Genomic DNA, 18,032 nt, shown 5'->3' with positions numbered 1-18,032 from the left:
CAATATGCTTTCTTAGATCTCGGTAGAAATCAGTATGGATTAAATTTGAAATGCTTTGTATTTATTTGGCATAATAACACCAAATATTTATATTTAATATATAAGAATGCTGAAATTTTGATTGATTAGCGCTAGAAGTAAAAAAAACAAAAATCAAAAATCTGCAATATGAAAAACATGTTAAAAATGGTTTTCACAAGAAATAAAATATTTGTGATGATTTTATGTAACAAAACTTATATATATATACAAAAATGTGTCAAACAGACAATAAAAAGATAATTATGCATGAGCTGAAGAACCAATACATTTTCGAAAAAATGACGATAAACTACATCCGGGTTTATCTCGTGCAGAAGATGAAATATCTTGTCTTCGACGTACTTCAGAAAAATATGGAGGTGGTGAAGAAGAAAACGAAGAACTTGATTTCTGAATTTGAATGTTATCTTCAGGATCATTACTATTTCTTCTGGATTGTTGATTTGTTTGTTCTTTATTTTGGAAAATTGCTTCATTTGTTGGATCTAAAATGAATTGATCACTCCATATACGACCTGAAGAACCTTGACGTCGAAATGAAACCGCTGATCTTTGTAGTGTTGTCATTATAGAGAAAACTTGTTATGAAAAATTTGTTGATATCAAACTTATTTTAAACTAAAATGTTGTTGTAGGTATCGAGCTAATGAAAAGTGTTTAACTTTTTGGAAGTTTTAAGTGTTCTCTGTATTTTTTTTAAGACGAGATAGACAAAATTAGCTGATTTTAAATTTAGATTTTATCTGGTTTTGGATTTATTACAAACATACTATATTAAGCCGTTTTTGTATATAGAACGCCTTGTTTATATTTTGTGAGATTTTTAGGCTGTAGTAATTGAGATATTCAGATCTAAAGTTTAAACTGATCCGAAAAGAGATAATATTGTCTTTAAATAGATGTAGAGTTTTTTTATGAATTTTTTTGTTAAATATTTTTAGTTTACTAAACTTGACTGCGAGATGCATTTTGACAAAAAAAAAAAAAAAAAACCAAAAATTTGATTGAGATCAAAACCCTAAAATGAAAATTTGTACACCTATTTACATTTCCCGATATATATTAAAACATAATTGATATGAAGGAACAGTAGCTCTGTGATCTATAATGAATTGAATTTAGTATGTTCGGTTGGGGACGTTGGGTTGATTTCTTTTAATCGCTTAATATATGAAATTGGACACAAGCTGAGGTGTTATTTGGGGTTTTAATGGGCAATGGAGGTATTTATAGTAGGCCTTCTAAAAAGCCCATATAAAACCACTCTAGGGTTTCCTCGTTAAACTTGAGAATCGCCGTTGGAGACCTCCATATATATATACGAAGAACCATCTAAAGCTTTTAGCCGTCATCTACCTCGACACAACTCAATTCAGTCTTCTCTATTCTGTTTTTTTTTTTAAATTTTAAAAAAAACATGTAGTGTTTAGGATTTCGATTCTTGATCCCTCTCTGAGTTTTTCTGACGAAAATTAGATCAGATGATGAGATAATACTGCAACAATATGATGGAGAAAATCTTCATGATTCTTAGTATTTAAGTCTCTGATGATCGAAATCGTTTATCCCCCTTTTGCTCTGTCCTGTTCTTCGATCCGGTTTCAGAGTAGCTACTTAATTTAGTAGTGTTCTTGTTTTGTGATCTTTGTGTTGTTTTGATTAAGGATAAGAAACAAGAGATATGATGAGCAACAAATTGGTCCGTGTTTCTGATTAACCGTGACCGAGAATTTCTTAACCAAACTCTGATCTCAACATATTCAGTTTTCTTCTGGTAATTTTTGTTGTTTTCTGCAATGATGATTTTATGAAAAATTCACATGTCAGACTTCGGAGATTCTTGTATAGAATCAGTGAGAAGAAATTCATATCTCTGAGCAGAATGCGATTGTGTTTCAGAAGCTGAATAATTAGTCGACTATGGATAAATCACAATTAAAAAATCATATCTGAGGTATGAATAAAATAAAACGACTTAACGTAAAGTGAGAAACATATTAGGAAGCGGCGTGCATTGTTTCAAAAAAAGCCATATCCAATCGTTAACAATGATAGAACCAGTGAATAACAAGATACATGGACACAAATTAAGCCAAAAACAAAACGATTCTTATGGTGATTCGTTAAGAATAGTATTGATTATTGAATACCTTGGGTAGGTTCGCTGAAGAAACAAAAAACAATACCTAATTGAGAAAATGACGAGGATTAGGGATTATCTAACCCAAGTAACGAAAGGCAAATCTCTTGTTTGAAGAACGCAACAAGAATTACGAGATTATGCAAAACTTTGCAGTCAAAACTTAGTTATCTCAATTTTCAAACATCAAAATCGCGTCACTGAAAACCGTCGTCAAAGAAAGAACAAAAATAGCTTTTAGATCCCATTTTGTCTCCAAACTAAATTTGTTTATCTTTCCCTTTTTACAAGAATTTTTTCTTGTCATGTAATGTAAGTCGCGGGGATGGAGATATTTAAAAAAGCAGCGATTGTACGGCTCCGTAGCCACAACGAGAAAAACGTAATCGCCGATGAAGATCAAGAATCCGTTCATCAGGACCGTCGCGGCACAACTAAAAACACCAGATGGACGGTTGAGATCATTCCCGGATCCAATGTCATCCGTCTTCAAAGCTGTTACGGCAAATACCTTACCGCCACTAATATTCATTTCCTCCTTGGAGCCACCGGTAAAAAGGTAAAATTAAAAGGTTTCTTGTTACCCAAGATATCACCTCTATCAAATTAGGCTTTTAGGGTTTCTTGAAAAACATTTAGGTTACCCATGATATCACCCAATAGGAGCCATTGTTCTATACGAGTACCCAGAAAAAAAAACAATCAGATCCTTCAAAACATTATTAGGTTAGTTTCTTGCTAAACAATCTACATATGTGTGCTTCATAATAACTTGTGAAACAAGGTACTTCAAACCTTACCGGAAAAGTTGGATTCATCGGCCGAGTGGGAGCCAATATTAATCGGACAATGGTATACATGTAAGGTTCAAGAGTCGGTACGGAGAATATCTGAGAGCAAACAAAGGTTTACCACCTTGGAGAAACTCTATCACACACGATATTCCTAGCCGTACGTACGGTCACCCAAGATTGGATCTTGTGGAGTGTTGATGTTCTCCAAATTCGAGTTATCGAAGATGATTCTGATTCTTCCCATACTTCTTCCACATTTTCACGGATCCAGGTACTATATAGAGAGATACCAATATAACTATTCTTCTGGAAATACTGTTATTTGGACAAACATCTACGTACGAACCTTTTTAATTTCTCAAAAGTTATCATGAAATGCATGATCTTTTTAGTTAATATTTTTTTTTTTTTGGGTAGATTCAATATTTGTTTGTTAGAGTGATGAATGATAATCACGATGTACATATCTCATTTTATTTTAGAAGTATTTTACATTTTATTTTGTTGATGTTAAATACGAAATCAGTCAGGTGATTCATTTACTGTAACTTTACCACTAAAATCCGAAGGAAGACTGATATATTATGAGATCGGAGATGATTGTGGGAACATAAATAACGATAGAGGGAAAAAATCATTGATATTCCATGGAAGCGAGTTGACAGAATTAAAGAAGAAACTAGAGGAAGAAACAGGGATCGAAGATGTTATGGTTTGCTCTAGAAATCCTTTGACTGAGAAGCTTTGTCCTCTTCAATTGCATCTTCCTCCAAATAACGCTACAATGCACATCTTCAATTCATCGTTCCTTCTTCACTCGGTACACAACTTCTCCTTTGAGTACTACTCTCTAACAAGTTTTATCTTTAGTTTTTCTTTCCAACTTTAAATATTTTCTTAAAATCTAATTATGTTCTTGATTTTTCGTTTACAGGTATTGAGAAACGATAGTTAAACGTCAAACAACTTCATGGAGAAGAATTAAAAATTTTAAGTTTCTTTCTTAGTTTAATTAGTTCATAACATATCAAATTCCAATGTGAATGTTCGAAACGTGTATACACATAAAGTCATAGTTTAGAATGAAGCTATACACAAATACGGTTTACTTCGGTTTACTATTTATCAGTTCAAATTTAATATTTCTTTGGCTACATGTTTAATACATGTTTGGGAATTTTTTTATAAAAAATTAAGAAGTGTTTGTAAATAGATTCCCAAAAATATTTTTGGTTGTAATAGTAGTGAAATTCACACTGCAAAATAAAAACATAACCTAACTTAAATAACATTGAGAGTAAAATATGTTACATATCAAAATCACACCTAAGACCAAATTAACGAATTACGGAATTAGTTGTTAGTAATATATATATATATATTTAATACACAAATGTAGTTAAGAAACGTGATATGACACCTATAGTGTTTTGGTTGGAACCTTTTAACTTTTTGGAATAAGAAAAGTTAGAAAGCAACCAAAAAGCTAAATGACATTTTTTCACTGACTGCATATTCTGGATTCCTAGATCTTATCCTTCCATCGTTTCTCTTCCTTTTGTTGCATTTTTCATTTTACTAAATATAATATCGTAACCTAATAAGGACATAAAAATCCCACTATTTGTGAAATTGTGAATGTGATATAGTTTGTAATCACATTTAATAGAGTTATATATTATGATCATCAATCAGAATCATTTTCCTCAGCCACAATAATTATCTAACGTCAAGCTGTGGGTCCATCGACGGTCCACGGGATGCTGACTAGAAATTAAAATAAAGCAGCTCTCTCTTCTTTATTTTATATTTTATTTTATTAATTTTAACGCAACAGCCAGTGACGACTGAATTGGGATGGCCAGTTCTTCTCTCTCTCTCCTCGTGCTTCACCGCTCCGTTAGATATTTTAATATATTTTATTTCCCAAATCTTTTCCGATATTTTTTTTTTCCCTTCTTCAGAAAGCATTATCGCTATTGCTCTGCCTTGTGATCATCATTGTTTTACTACTGGTAAGTCTCTCTTCGTCGTCGTCTTCTTCTTCTTTTCTGCGAGAGATCTTCAACTCTTTTCGTATGGCGGAATTGTCTCAGTTTTATCCATTTTCCTTCTTTAGTTTTTTTTCCTTCCAAAGAGCTGATCACATATTCGTTTGAAACTGACGAGATTTAGTCGCTGTTGGTGAGATTTTGTTTGATTTGTGATTCTGTTTTTTTTTTTTATAGAGAGAGGATACGTCGTCGTATAAAAGCGAGGAACATAGAAATAGGAAAAGGAAAAAGGTAACATAGAAAGGTGGAGAGAGAGAGAGAATGGAGGTGGAAGGAGGAGCAAGTGGTGGTGGGAAGATAAAGATTGGAGTCTGCGTCATGGAAAAGAAGGTGAAATGCGGCTCCGAGGTTCTGTTTCCTTTTTTATTTATGCTGCTTGTTTTTCGCGTTTTCTTCTACTGACCAACAGATTCGGATGCTTTATCTTTTTGATGACGACTGCTAAATGTTTTTTTTCACTAAGTGTTCTTCTCGCTTACAGATTGTTCGTTTTGGTTTTTGTAGGTGTTCTCAGCTCCCATGGGTCAAATTCTGGACAGACTGGAGTCTTTCGGTGAATTTGAGGTAGCTTCCTCACGGGTTCTTTTTTTGATTGAAGATCAAATGTTGCTTTATTTGATATTTTCTGCTTTGTATTCCTATAAGTTTCTTCTTTAATCTGTAGAGAGATTTCTTTTGATTAGATGACTTGTAATTTATGATTCTTGGGTATATGTTAATGCACGATGCTTTTTGGTAACTTTTGTGTTTTTTTTTTTTTTCATTCCCAAGTTTTTGGCATTTTAGTTTGCCAAAAGAAAAGTTGTTGACGCTTGTCTTTATAGATTCTCTGGTGTATTCTTATTAGTTTCCCCCTTTTATTTCTCATCTCATGGACACCTTTGTTGCAACTTTATTCGCAGATCTTACATTTTGGGGATAAAGTTATACTTGAAGATCCAATAGAAAGGTATGGTGTACCAAATAGAGTTTAGTTGTTTTGGCTTTTTTCCTATCCTGTATCTTCTTTATATTCTTGTTTTGTATGTTTCATTATTAGTGTATTAGGATAAAGTGTAGTTAATATATATCAAGTACAAGGTATATACTGGAATCAAAGCTTGACCAGAGGATTTTCTGTCTCAGTTGGCCCATTTGTGATTGCTTGATTGCTTTTCATTCCTCTGGATATCCTCTTGAGAAGGCTCAGGCATATGCTGCTTTAAGAAAGTGAGTTCTTACCTTTTATTTAGTACCTCAAATTAATGTTTGGTGAAACTTATAGGAGTCCGGCTTCTGAGGTTGACATTTCGAACTTCTGTTAATTCAGGCCATTTTTAGTCAATGAACTAGATCCGCAGTATCTTCTTCATGATCGCCGCAAGGTGTATGAGGTATGCATTATTTGACTGCAATAAAGCTGGTTCTGTGCACTAAGTTTTCAGGCTAATGGACAAAGAAGAGTTACATACTTTTTCCTTGTACTGAGAAATATAACTTTTGTGTGCATCTACAGCATCTTGAGATGTACGGCATCCCCGTTCCTAGGTATGCTTGTGTCAATAGAAAGGTACCAAATCAAGACCTTGATTACTTTGTCGAGGAAGAAGATTTTGTTGAGGTTAATGGTGAGCGCTTCTGGAAGCCATTTGTGGAAAAACCTGTCAATGGTGAGCTTCTCTTTTGCCTATATATTGCTCTCTTTTTCATGCATTGGTCTGGCAGCTTAATATCTATTTATCCATAAAGACAAGTCTCAGCTTGAAACACAATCATCGATGTGTTCTTTATTTCTCTGATACTTGGTAAACAAATTCACATTTTGTTGAAGTTTTAATTTAATATTTTATCTCCTTGTAACTAATAGAGTAACCTGAAAATTGGTAGAGTGCGATGAGTTATTATTTATATGAACATGGGTGGTTCTTCCAGACTATTTTCTCCTTTGATGTTTTTAGTTGTTATATGATGCAGATTTGTTTTTGATTATCTGCTAAAAAATAAAATTACCTGTGCGTTTTGTAGGAGATGACCATAGTATAATGATATACTACCCTAGCTCAGCAGGTGGAGGCATGAAGGAACTGTTTCGCAAGGTACTGCATCTTTCGGCAGCTCTGGATTGAAATGTTCATTCTAATAATTTGTGGCATATATTCCTTAATTAACTCTTCTTCTGCCTACTGTATTCGTTTGTCACTTCAGATTGGGAACCGATCAAGTGAATTTCATCCTGACGTCAGAAGAGTAAGGAGAGAGGGTTCTTATATATATGAGGAGTTTATGGCCACTGGAGGAACTGATGTCAAGGTTTTCTATTATACATGTTTTTCGATTAGCTCATTCCCATCTTTTGGACCACTTGTTTGTCTGCAGAACATTTTACGCCAATTTTTGGCGTTCATGAGTTCTCGACTGACAAACTGCATGCTAAATACAGGTCTACACAGTGGGTCCTGAATACGCACATGCTGAAGCAAGGAAGTCGCCTGTTGTTGATGGTGTTGTTATGAGGAATATAGATGGGAAGGAAGTATGTAATTTGACATACCTTCACTTTTTTATGAAGAAAGAGCTATATAGTTTGAACGGAATATCAAAGTCTGCTGATTAAAATGAAAGCATGGATTGCTAATGTTTCATGAAGGTGTAAAAGGTTTATGTTTTAGATGTTGATCATTTTTTTTTTTTTTTGGATATTTCATTGAACAGGTGAGATATCCAGTGTTGCTTACACCTGCCGAAAAGCAAATGGCTAGAGAAGTTTGCATTGCATTTAGGCAAGCGGTATGTTGTGAATCCAATCCTCTGGCTCTCGTTATGTCTTGCGCAGGGTTGTATTTTTTCCTTATAATGGTACTTTCTGATTTCGTGCAATGACGTGTTAGTTTCTTCAAAATTTTTTTCAAATTTCAGGTCTGTGGGTTTGATCTTCTACGATCTGAGGGATGTTCGTATGTTTGTGATGTAAACGGATGGAGTTTTGTGAAGAACTCTTACAAGTAAGCTAGCATTCTGGATCATATTTAACTCTCAAAAAGTGCTTTTCAACTTTCAAGTATTCACAAACCTCTCGTACTATAAGGTATTACGACGATGCTGCTTGTGTGCTAAGAAAAATGTGTTTGGATGCAAAAGCTCCTCATCTTTCATCAACTCTTCCTCCCACTTTGCCATGGAAGGTCAATGAACCTGTACAACCTAATGAAGGACTTACCCGCCAAGGCAGTGGCATCATCGGCACTTTTGGACAGTCAGAAGAGCTACGTTGTGTCATTGCTGTTATTCGACAGTATGTTTTAGCATACGATCTCCTATCCCTCTATACTTCTCTCTGTTTAGCAAGGATCTGAAACTTTGTTTTACATGTCAGTGGCGACAGAACTCCTAAACAGAAGGTGAAACTAAAAGTTACAGAGGAAAAATTGTTAAACCTGATGTTGAAGTACAATGGTGGAAAGCCAAGAGCTGAGGTGAGGGTCGAGCTTTTCTATCACCAACTTCTTCCTGCCTTGATTAATTTCCTTATATTGTGTCAATTTCTCCCCTTTTGCAGACCAAACTCAAAAGTGCCGTCCAGTTGCAAGACCTATTAGATGCCACAAGAATGTTAGTTCCCCGTACAAGGTAGAACCCTGAACTCAATAATTTGTGTTCTGTCACCAAAAGCATGTCGGGACCAGATTTCCAAGCGTTTTCTCTGCCAAGTGTTGTTCAGCTGCACAATTTCTCATTAATGCACAGAGCCAATGGATCCAAGCATTTCAAATGGAATAAAAGCAACATTACTTTACTGAAATATCTTATATTATTATTGGAATATTCCGGATGTTTCTTTGATGCATTTTCCAGTGAGCTACTTTCGCTGTTAATATTGACAATCTTGTGCTATATTTCGGCTCACCATACCCTCTTTGTTCGAAGGGGATTTGGTTTTATCCCATGGGTGTTTTTTTATTTATTTTTTAATCGAAACAGAGTAACATGCTCCATCTACTGCTGACAGAAGAATTTTAGTAACGGCCTTATATGGTCTTCCTTTTTTTTATCTTTAGACCAGGTCGTGAAAGTGATAGCGATGCAGAAGACCTTGAACATGCTGAGAAGCTTCGGCAAGTTAAAGCAGTTCTTGAAGAGGTTGTGTGTCTTGATATATTTTTTGTTTTTAACTTTCCATTTTCTTTGTGCTCATTATTTGAAATATCCAGTTTCATATTGTGGTGAATATAGTTCTTCGAAATAATAGCATTTGGGGATTTAAATTCATGGCTAGACCGAAGTTACGTACGGTCATATGTTCTTCGTTGGCTTAACAGTTATCTGAATTTAACTGAAGCCGCTATGTTGATATGCAGGGTGGACATTTCTCTGGTATATACAGGAAGGTTCAACTGAAGCCGCTGAAGTGGGTTAAAATACCAAAAAACGACGGTGAAGGTGAAGAAGAAAGACCCGTAGAGGCCCTTATGGTACTGAAATATGGGGGTGTTCTAACACACGCTGGTAGAAAGCAGGTATACTTACCATTCAGTAATTCAAAAGGAATTGTTTAAATAGGAATATATTTTGGTAGTAGCTTATCTAACACCAGTGCAGGCCCTTGGTGTAATCTTGTCTGAATTTATGATGTTTGCTTCATCTGCAGGCAGAAGAACTTGGTAGGTACTTTCGAAACAATATGTATCCAGGTAATGGCACCTAATCTTTATTATCTGTCACATACAACTTTCTGAAGCAGTTTATTTTACTTTTCTGAGTATTTTCACGATGAAATGGCATATGATATGTTTGCAGGTGAAGGGACCGGCTTGCTTCGTCTCCATAGTACATACCGTCATGACCTTAAAATTTACAGCTCTGACGAGGGGCGTGTTCAGGTACAGCGTCACACTGTTAGTAGTGAAGATGATGAGCATTAGCATTCAGCTTTTGAACATATACTTCAAGCTTCACTATGCTTCACAGTTTGCACCAAAATATGATATAGAAGAGTTCCTCTGATCGAAAAAATATTAACTGATCTGCACTGTTGACAGATGTCTGCAGCTGCTTTTGCTAAAGGCCTGCTTGACCTAGAAGGACAGCTGACGCCAATCCTGGTTTTCCCTTTTACCTTACTGAGATCCCGTGGTGCTTTGCGATGTCGTATGATTACTAATTTCTTATCTTCCCTTCTCTAGGTTTCTTTGGTTAGCAAGGACTCTTCCATGTTGGATGGTCTTGACAATGCCAGCATTGAAATGGAAGCGGCTAAGGTTTTTCCCTCTCTTTGATGAGTCATCTTTATTGTGCATCAATCACGTTTTGGCAACTCGTCTGAACTATCGGGTAGTTTGTCTACTAGATCAAAACTGACTGTTTCTGCAAGACCTTACTATTTGTTTTCTCAAAGGGGCCTAATAAAATCCTCTCAAATACTGTATCTCAAATGATTTTTGTAGATATGGTTGGTTTCTTCATAAAATAAGGGTTAATTTCAGCTTGTTCTCTTGGAATATGTTGACAGTTTTTGATTTACACTACATGCACTGCAGGCTAGATTAAACGAGATTGTAACTTCTGGCACACAGATGATACATGAGCATGGCTCCTCTGAAGAATTCCCTTGGATGACTGATGGAGCTGGACTTCCTCCCAATGCTCATGAACTCCTCCGTGAATTGGTACTCACACTTTTCCATATACTAATTAAACTAATGTGAAACAGATCATTCAACCATTTTTTACTTTTGTATGCACAACAACGTAATATTGCATAGTACACTGAGCACATACGTTACCTCTGTGGCATTGCTCTCATTTTGTGGGTGTTTATATCTTCCATTATTCGTATCCCTCATCAAAAGCGGTTTATTGGAGTCCACAAATTTATTTCTAATAAACATCCCTTATCTGTTGAATTTCTTTCTAAATAATTAGGTGAAATTGACTAAGAATGTGACTGAACAAGTAAGACTACTGGCAATGGATGAGGACGAGAACCTCACTGAGGCATATGATATAATTCCTCCATATGATCAAGCAAAGGCCCTTGGCAAGACAAACATTGACAGTGATCGGATTGCTTCTGGATTACCATGTGGTAGTGAAGGTTTCCTTCTGATGTTTGCTCGGTGGATAAAACTCGCAAGGGATCTCTACAATGAAAGAAAAGAGTAAGTTTATCATTAAATTTTATTTTAGCAACGCTTCTTAAATTTTCATCTTTCTATCCGGTAGAGGTTTGTGAGTGAGTAGTAACACTAATGGTTGAGAATAAATTGCAGCCGATTTGACATCACGCAGATTCCGGATGTTTATGATTCATGCAAGTAAGTTATATGTTAGGTGTCTTTGGTGTATCTCTAGGTTTACACCTAGCTTTACTTAATCGTCACTGAATATGGTGTAATGTCTCTTATCATCACCAGGTACGACCTATTGCATAATTCCCATCTCGATCTAAAAGGATTAGATGAACTCTTCAAAGTTGCACAGGTACAAACTATATTTCCCTTTCCCTTTTTCTGTATCTATTATAATCATTGTCGCATTATCTTCCAAGGCACTGTACTATACACATGCACTTATGTGTTATTGACGGTGTTGAAACTATGACAATTCTTGGTAGATCTCTATTTTGCATGTATCATTGACTGTGGTCGCTTGTGACTGAGTTATGTGTTATGTGGCTGCAGTTGCTTGCAGATGGAGTAATCCCAAATGAGTATGGAATAAATCCGCAACAAAAGCTTAAAATCGGTTCAAAGGTGGCATTTTCTAACTACGAGTAGTTATTTTCCTCTCTTGAAAATTTTGATTCCTGATTAATTGTCTCCAGAGGATCTCACATCTTGTCAAATCTATTCGTGTGTTTTTCTTTTCCTCCCGTTAAACAAAAGATTGCTCGGCGTTTAATGGGGAAAATCTTGATAGACTTGAGGAATACTCGAGAAGAAGCAATGAGCGTTGCAGAACTGAAAGAAAGCCAGGAACAGGAACAAGTCACATTGTCATTATCGGCCTCGCAAAAGGAAGATAGAAATAGTCAACCAAAGCTTTTTATCAATAGCGATGATTTGAGACGACCTGGCACAAGTGAGAAAGATGAAGATGACGATAAAGAAACCAAATACCGATTAGATCCAAAGTAATAGTCTCTCTCTGGTTTATAAAAAAATCTTCTTTTTTTCTTTTTCGGTTTCTGCATATTACCTAAGAGTGTTGTCTTACGAATTGATTTTCATTTCCCTTTTAGGTATGCAAATGTGAAGACACCGGAACGTCATGTGAGGACTCGACTTTACTTCACATCTGTAAGTAATCCTCCATTGCTTTCTATGGATGGTTTTCAAGTGTGTATGTGATTTACACTCTTGTAGTGAAACTGATCTGTATCTTTTTTTCTTTCTTTTCTTTGCGTGGCATTGAATTGATGCAACAGGAATCGCATATTCATTCGCTGATGAACGTACTTCGATACTGTAACCTCGACGAATCACTTCAAGGAGAAGAAAGTCTCATCTGCCAAAACGCATTGGAACGTCTTTGCAAAACAAAGGAACTCGATTACATGAGCTACATTGTCCTAAGGCTCTTTGAAAACACCGAGGTTTACATCACAATATATTCCCTTTCACTCTCACATCATATGCTCCAACATCTATATGGTTTCAATGAAAATAAATTAAAATGGGTTCAGGTATCACTTGAAGACCCCAAGAGATTCCGCATTGAACTTACATTTAGCCGTGGAGCTGATTTGTCTCCATTGGAGGTAAAAGAGCAGACACGCCCTTTATTGGTTTTGTTTAACTAAAGGAACAGTTTTAGATGTTACGTTAATATACAATTTGTTAAAAAAATTGGCGAGGACAGAATAATGACGACGAGGCAGAGTCATTGCTAAGGGAACACACGCTCCCGATAATGGGACCAGAGAGGCTTCAAGAGGTTGGTTCTTGTTTAACACTCGAGACTATGGAGAAAATGGTTCGTCCTTTTGCTATGCCGCCGGAAGATTTCCCTCCGGCCTCCATTCCGGTTGGTTTCTCCGGCTACTTCTCCAAAAGCGCCGCAGTCCTCGAGCGTCTCGTTAACCTCTTCCATAACTACAAAAACTCTTCTTCTAATGGAAAGAGCTAAAGGGAGAAACCATTTTTTTTGGGGGGGAGGGGTACTTTTATTTTTACTTCTACTGACATTTCACTCATGGTTTTGTTTTGTTTTTGTGCAGTTCAAATCATTGATCTTTTTTCTATATGTTTCAACTTTCTTTTTCTCCCTAAATTGCTGTAAAATGATTTTAAATGTAGCTATTTTTTTTCTTCAGCATGATTGAATAATTTTTTATTTTTCTTCTTCTTTTTCTTCTATACAGTAGTCAAATTGTGAAAGGGAACGGGTTTGAATTATGATATTATTACATGGAACATAAATAAATCACCTGTGACGCACTCTAATCTTCTCTATCACTTTCTCCTTTGTTGAGTATGGGTTTTGAACTTTGATTAGGTAAAAAGTAAAAACTGTATTTTTCATCACTCACGTTAAAGTACTTGCGAATTTGTTGGAACTCAGAAATTTAAATTTGTAAAAAATTGCAAATTTAATTGGCATAGTACTAAAATACTAATTTTTGGCCAATCACCGAATTAAAAAAAAACAGTCATATGATTTTGTCATTTCACAGTAAAACTAATTTGCAGGCAATGTTGATCCTTTCCCATTTCCTTTTTTAATGGTTTAGCTTCACTTATATCGAAAAAGAAAAAAGTGAAATGAAAAGCAATATGATTAGGAGCTTCTTTTCCAAAGAAAGCACAGAACAAATAAACCATAGATATCAAATCTCTATAGATTTTTTTTTTTTTTTGGCAAAATCTCAGGAGATTAGACTATTAATTACAAATTTGAATAATTAAGTAATTAGAAACTTAAATGAAACGACTTATTCTTCAAATGGAAAATAACAAAGTAATAATTATAAATAAAAAAAAACAAAAACTCCAACAAAAATAAGTGAAGCCATTTTGTAGTTTGTTTACCAAATGAAGGCGATAGTTTTGATTATAAAAAGTGAGTATATAATAAGAATATATGTATGTCAATTTAAAAAATAAGATACTCATATTTTGAGGCTACGAAATATGCGTTTTGTAACTGTTGAGAGTTAGCAAACAAACACATGCTCAATCTCTCTCTCTTGCCCGCTTTGCCCGTTCTTTCTCTCTCCTCTCTGCACTTCTCTCTCCATCTCTCCACAGACATCAATTCCCCTTTTTGACTAAAATTCCGCGACTTGGGGTTTTTAATCCATTTTCAAGTGAATCTTACTCATCTCTAAACCAAATTCGCTTCCTTTTTTCTTTGGCTCTCCAGAAAATTTCCTCAACTGGGATTTTTTTCTCTCTCTATAATTCGCTTGGATTCTGTAGGGTTTTTCTTTTGTTGTCTCTCCTGGTCTGATCAAGTTCCGTCGAGTTTTGTTTTTGTTCTCGTTTTACTGGGTTTGTGGGGATGAGTTTAGATTCCGTCAAAGTTATGGAGAATTGGCAATCGAAGAAATCTAATGAGAGCGAGATGAATAAGAAGAGGAAGAAGAAGAAGAACAATGTCACAAACAGTGAAGGTGAAGAAGAAGCAATTGGTTGCTGGGTCAAATTTAGGGTTATGGTTTGCTGCGTACCTTCAACATCAGATGTTGATAGCTCTCTCAGTGTCTCTACAAGCTCTGGTATGGCTTCTTCTTCTTCTTCTTCTTTCAAACTTCTCTCTGGTCCATTTTGTTCTGCAATTCGAGCTCCAGATAGGATTTCAGTGCCGTTGAGTTAAAATAAAACCTTTCCTTTGGAATGCAATCTTCGTAGTTTTTGTGGAGATTTTGTTTCCCAAATTGTCACAAGACTTATCTTTCCATATAAGGGGTTTTCCCCATTTGACAAATTGAGCAAAACCTCAATGTCATTGTGGTTAGTTTACCTAACTTCAGATAACTTGATGCTAATCCAAATTAAATATCTATATCTTGATTTTCCCTTTTAAAATTTGCTAAACGGTTTCTTCTCCTTTTGCTTTGAAGCTCTGATAATGCCTATGTCTCCTTGAGGTTTTCTTGCTTCAAAGTGAAATTGTGCAATGTTCTTATGGTTTATGTGGTTGCCGTAGGTGATCTTTCGTGTCCTTAGTTAGATCCATTATAGTGTGGAAGAAAAGTCTTATTTTTTTTGCCTTACCAGTTAGTAGAGTCAGGAGAATCGTAAAACGGCAATTGTAGGGAGGACCTTTTTAATGGTTTTGTAAGAACATTTTTTTTTTTGGGCTTTAACAGTGGGAAGTAAGTCGGCAATTGTTAAATCAAACGATCAACCGGTTGGCCCGGTTTCTTCTACAACAACAACTAGCAATGCAGAAAGCTCTTTGTCGACTCCAATGATAAGTGAAGAACTTAAGATCTATTCTCACCTAAAGAAGTTTACTTTCATTGATCTCAAGTTGGCAACTAGAAACTTCAGACCGGAAAGTCTTCTCGGTGAAGGTGGGTTTGGTTGTGTCTTTAAAGGATGGGTCGAGGAGAACGGAACTGCTCCTGTTAAGCCTGGCACTGGGCTTACTGTGGCCGTCAAAACCTTGAATCCTGATGGACTTCAGGGTCATAAAGAGTGGCTTGTAAGATCCTTTGTTTTGTTTGCTTTTCCATATATCTATTGAAACTTATCCCACAACTAAAAGGCTTCTATTATTGTGCGCTTGCAGGCTGAGATTAATTATCTCGGTAATCTTCTCCATCCCAATCTTGTTAAACTGGTGGGTTATTGTATCGAAGATGATCAAAGGCTGCTGGTATATGAGTTTATGCCTCGAGGAAGTTTGGAGAATCACCTTTTCAGAAGTAAGTAAACATGTACCACCTTCATGCTGTATATACGCAGTAAAGTTTAATTCTTTCGTTATGTGTTTGCCACTCAGACAGCGAGTGTTTAATAACTAAAAATGCAACTACTGCACATTCTTAAAACTGGAGGATTTCTACTCTATATTGATGAAGTTGGAACCTTTCTATTTCCAAATCTTAGATGGTTGATATTGCTGGACTATATTGACCCACTATAAGTACTCCCTTAGATCCATAGTTCTAAGATTTTTTGGTGTATGAAGTGTGTTTAAAAGGGCATAATCCTTTTGTATGATTTGTCTTCTCAGTTAGAATTGATGTTAAATATACTCCTTTGTGAATTTAACTTGTGTTGAAGGGTCGTTACCTCTTCCATGGTCAATTCGGATGAGGATTGCATTAGGTGCTGCAAAGGGTCTCAGTTTCCTTCACGAAGAAGCTCTAAAGCCGGTCATTTATCGAGATTTCAAAACCTCCAACATTTTACTTGATGCAGTATGTTTCCTTTACTTTACCTTGGCATATACGTATACGTCTTCCTTGCTTCTAAACTCTTTGCCAATATCCCAATTTCAGGACTACAATGCCAAACTATCAGATTTCGGGCTTGCCAAAGATGCTCCTGATGAAGGCAAAACCCATGTGTCTACTCGAGTCATGGGCACTTATGGTTACGCTGCTCCTGAGTATGTAATGACTGGTAAGTCTTGTATTTTCATTGGAGTTTTTCTTCGGTTGATATTTGGTTCATTGAAAGATTGTATATAACTAACTAGTGTTCTGTTTTTCGCTGATTATAAGGTCACTTGACATCAAAGAGCGATGTATACAGTTTCGGTGTGGTTCTACTCGAAATGCTGACTGGTAGAAGATCGATGGACAAAAACCGACCTAACGGAGAGCACAACCTCGTGGAGTGGGCGAGGCCACATCTACTTGACAAGAGAAGATTCTACAGGCTACTTGATCCGAGGCTGGAGGGTCATTTCTCCATCAAAGGAGCTCAAAAAGTGACCCAGCTTGCAGCTCAATGCCTTAGCCGCGATTCCAAAATTAGACCCAAAATGAGTGAAGTGGTTGAAGTCCTTAAACCACTCCCACATCTCAAAGACATGGCTAGCTCTTCTTACTACTTCCAGACTATGCAAGCTGAGCGGCTGAAAGCTGGGTCTGGGTCTGGGTCGGGTCGTGGTTTCGGGTCAAGAAACGGGCAACCCGTGTTTCGGACTCTGTCTAGTCCTCATGGCCAAACTGGTTCTTCACCTTATCGTCATCAGATTCCGTCTCCTAAGCCCAAGGGTGCAACTACTTAAAAAAGATTTCCTTCATCCCCGAAGCTATCAGAGGCTCTTTCTTGTGACGCAAGGAAGCGTCTTTTTAACCGATGTTAAACCGATATTCTTAACCGATTTTAAGATGGCAAAATTATGATGATGTAAGATTGATCTGAAAGAAGATTCGAAGTTCTGGATTTACCTTTGTGACCTCATGTTTTTCGTCTATTGTACTCTTAATGATTATCTGTCAGAGGGTAATATTGTCATTCCCTATTAATCGTCATCGCAGTTCACAATCGCTTGACCAAGTACGCAACCTTTTTGTTTTTGAACATTCCAAGTACGCAACCTAATCTTCAATATAAAGAAATGATTAATGAAATTTAGTAGCTTTTAATTTTTTAATATTTTTCTCTTTTGAGTTTTGGACTTATCCGCTTGTAAGCTTTAGATATATTTTCGAATAACACATAAATATGTCACAATGACACCATTTCTTACGTGAAATTATAATTATTCAATTACTCAACTGCAAGAGCATACTTAACTGCAAGTTAATCCATTGATAAACATGCGAGCCGCAAAGACCAATGACTTTTATTCAAAAACTTGTATTCTGAAAGTCGCTTACGTTTGCTGTAATTTGTTTTATTGTTTTTTGGTGTAACTTTAACATTTGTTTATAAATTTATAAGAAAATTATAGTTTCATTTACTAAATGATTTTTTTTTTTAAAAAAAAAAAATACTATACATTCAACTATTCAAGAATAATGGACCGTTCCAAACTTCCAATTTTCCAAAAAAACATTAATTCGCACCACCTTTTTTCCAACATCAGAAACCAATATTAAAACCATGTTGTTTTATATTA

At 35.8% G+C, this 18,032-nt stretch overlaps 3 protein-coding genes and 3 non-coding genes across 10 annotated transcripts; all 6 read left to right on the top strand.

Annotated features, from left to right (window-relative positions):
* The first annotated feature begins 1,517 nt into the window (after positions 1–1,517).
* On the top strand, positions 1,518–1,596 carry LOC112089032. Its single transcript, XR_002900844.1, has one exon. It is a non-coding gene; the product is annotated as a small nucleolar RNA Z199 (small nucleolar RNA).
* Positions 1,597–1,718: 122 nt separating this feature from the next.
* Positions 1,719–1,795, top strand: LOC112089030. The gene has a single exon (XR_002900842.1). It is a non-coding gene; the product is annotated as a small nucleolar RNA SNORD18 (small nucleolar RNA).
* A 35-nt stretch (positions 1,796–1,830) lies between these two features.
* Positions 1,831–1,926, top strand: LOC112089034. The gene has a single exon (XR_002900846.1). It is a non-coding gene; the product is annotated as a small nucleolar RNA R64/Z200 family (small nucleolar RNA).
* A 581-nt stretch (positions 1,927–2,507) lies between these two features.
* Positions 2,508–3,931, top strand: LOC18024078. The gene is given in 6 exon segments (XM_024159535.1): positions 2,508–2,741; positions 2,967–3,023; positions 3,025–3,135; positions 3,137–3,247; positions 3,503–3,796; positions 3,911–3,931. Coding segments are annotated over 6 exon segments (828 nt in total).
* An 891-nt stretch (positions 3,932–4,822) lies between these two features.
* Positions 4,823–13,344, top strand: LOC18024077 (inositol hexakisphosphate and diphosphoinositol-pentakisphosphate kinase VIP1). 4 transcript variants are annotated; one of them, XM_006408423.2, is made up of 31 exons: positions 4,823–4,991; positions 5,205–5,360; positions 5,535–5,594; positions 5,933–5,979; positions 6,156–6,239; positions 6,340–6,403; positions 6,526–6,679; positions 7,035–7,105; positions 7,215–7,319; positions 7,450–7,542; positions 7,722–7,796; positions 7,926–8,011; positions 8,095–8,301; positions 8,383–8,482; positions 8,566–8,636; positions 9,065–9,146; positions 9,365–9,523; positions 9,655–9,697; positions 9,804–9,886; positions 10,046–10,108; positions 10,190–10,264; positions 10,544–10,672; positions 10,929–11,164; positions 11,276–11,320; positions 11,420–11,486; positions 11,687–11,758; positions 11,891–12,138; positions 12,247–12,304; positions 12,433–12,600; positions 12,691–12,765; positions 12,867–13,344. In XM_006408423.2, exons 2-31 carry the CDS (start codon positions 5,292–5,294, stop codon positions 13,131–13,133), a joined length of 3,156 nt encoding a protein of 1,051 aa, XP_006408486.1. In that variant the 5' UTR covers positions 4,823–4,991; positions 5,205–5,291; the 3' UTR covers positions 13,134–13,344. The 4 variants fall into 4 exon arrangements, with proteins under 4 accessions (XP_006408486.1, XP_006408485.1, XP_024015665.1 ...); XM_006408422.2 differs by having other exon boundaries at positions 5,205–5,378; XM_024159897.1 differs by having other exon boundaries at positions 12,433–12,765.
* An 853-nt stretch (positions 13,345–14,197) lies between these two features.
* On the top strand, positions 14,198–17,442 carry LOC18024076 (receptor-like serine/threonine-protein kinase At3g01300). Of its 2 annotated transcripts, XM_006408419.2 has the most exons (6): positions 14,201–14,724; positions 15,319–15,656; positions 15,744–15,879; positions 16,241–16,377; positions 16,459–16,582; positions 16,684–17,442. In XM_006408419.2, exons 1-6 carry the CDS (start codon positions 14,508–14,510, stop codon positions 17,193–17,195), a joined length of 1,464 nt encoding a protein of 487 aa, XP_006408482.1. In that variant the 5' UTR covers positions 14,201–14,507; the 3' UTR covers positions 17,196–17,442. The 2 variants fall into 2 exon arrangements, with proteins under 2 accessions (XP_024015666.1, XP_006408482.1); XM_024159898.1 differs by having other exon boundaries at positions 14,198–14,724; positions 16,241–16,582.
* Positions 17,443–18,032: the final 590 nt, after the last annotated feature.

Source organism: Eutrema salsugineum, unplaced genomic scaffold, assembly GCF_000478725.1.
Source record: "Eutrema salsugineum unplaced genomic scaffold, Eutsalg1_0 scaffold_13, whole genome shotgun sequence".
NCBI lineage: Eukaryota > Viridiplantae > Streptophyta > Magnoliopsida > Brassicales > Brassicaceae > Eutrema > Eutrema salsugineum.
This window is presented reverse-complemented; position numbering and strand designations above follow the sequence as displayed.

Coding starts and splice junctions, on each gene's coding strand:
- LOC18024077 (XM_006408420.2), top strand. CDS start 5,292: ATGGAGGTGGAAGGAGGAGCAAGTGGTGGTGGGAAGATAAAGATTGGA. Junction 11,321..11,419: donor GATGTTTATGATTCATGCAA/GTAAGTTATATG, acceptor TATCATCACCAG/GTACGACCTATTGCATAATT. Junction 12,305..12,432: donor CTCGACTTTACTTCACATCT/GTAAGTAATCCT, acceptor TTGATGCAACAG/GAATCGCATATTCATTCGCT.
- LOC18024076 (XM_024159898.1), top strand. CDS start 14,508: ATGAGTTTAGATTCCGTCAAAGTTATGGAGAATTGGCAATCGAAGAAA. Junction 14,725..15,318: donor CAGTGTCTCTACAAGCTCTG/GTATGGCTTCTT, acceptor GGGCTTTAACAG/TGGGAAGTAAGTCGGCAATT. Junction 15,880..16,240: donor GGAGAATCACCTTTTCAGAA/GTAAGTAAACAT, acceptor CTTGTGTTGAAG/GGTCGTTACCTCTTCCATGG.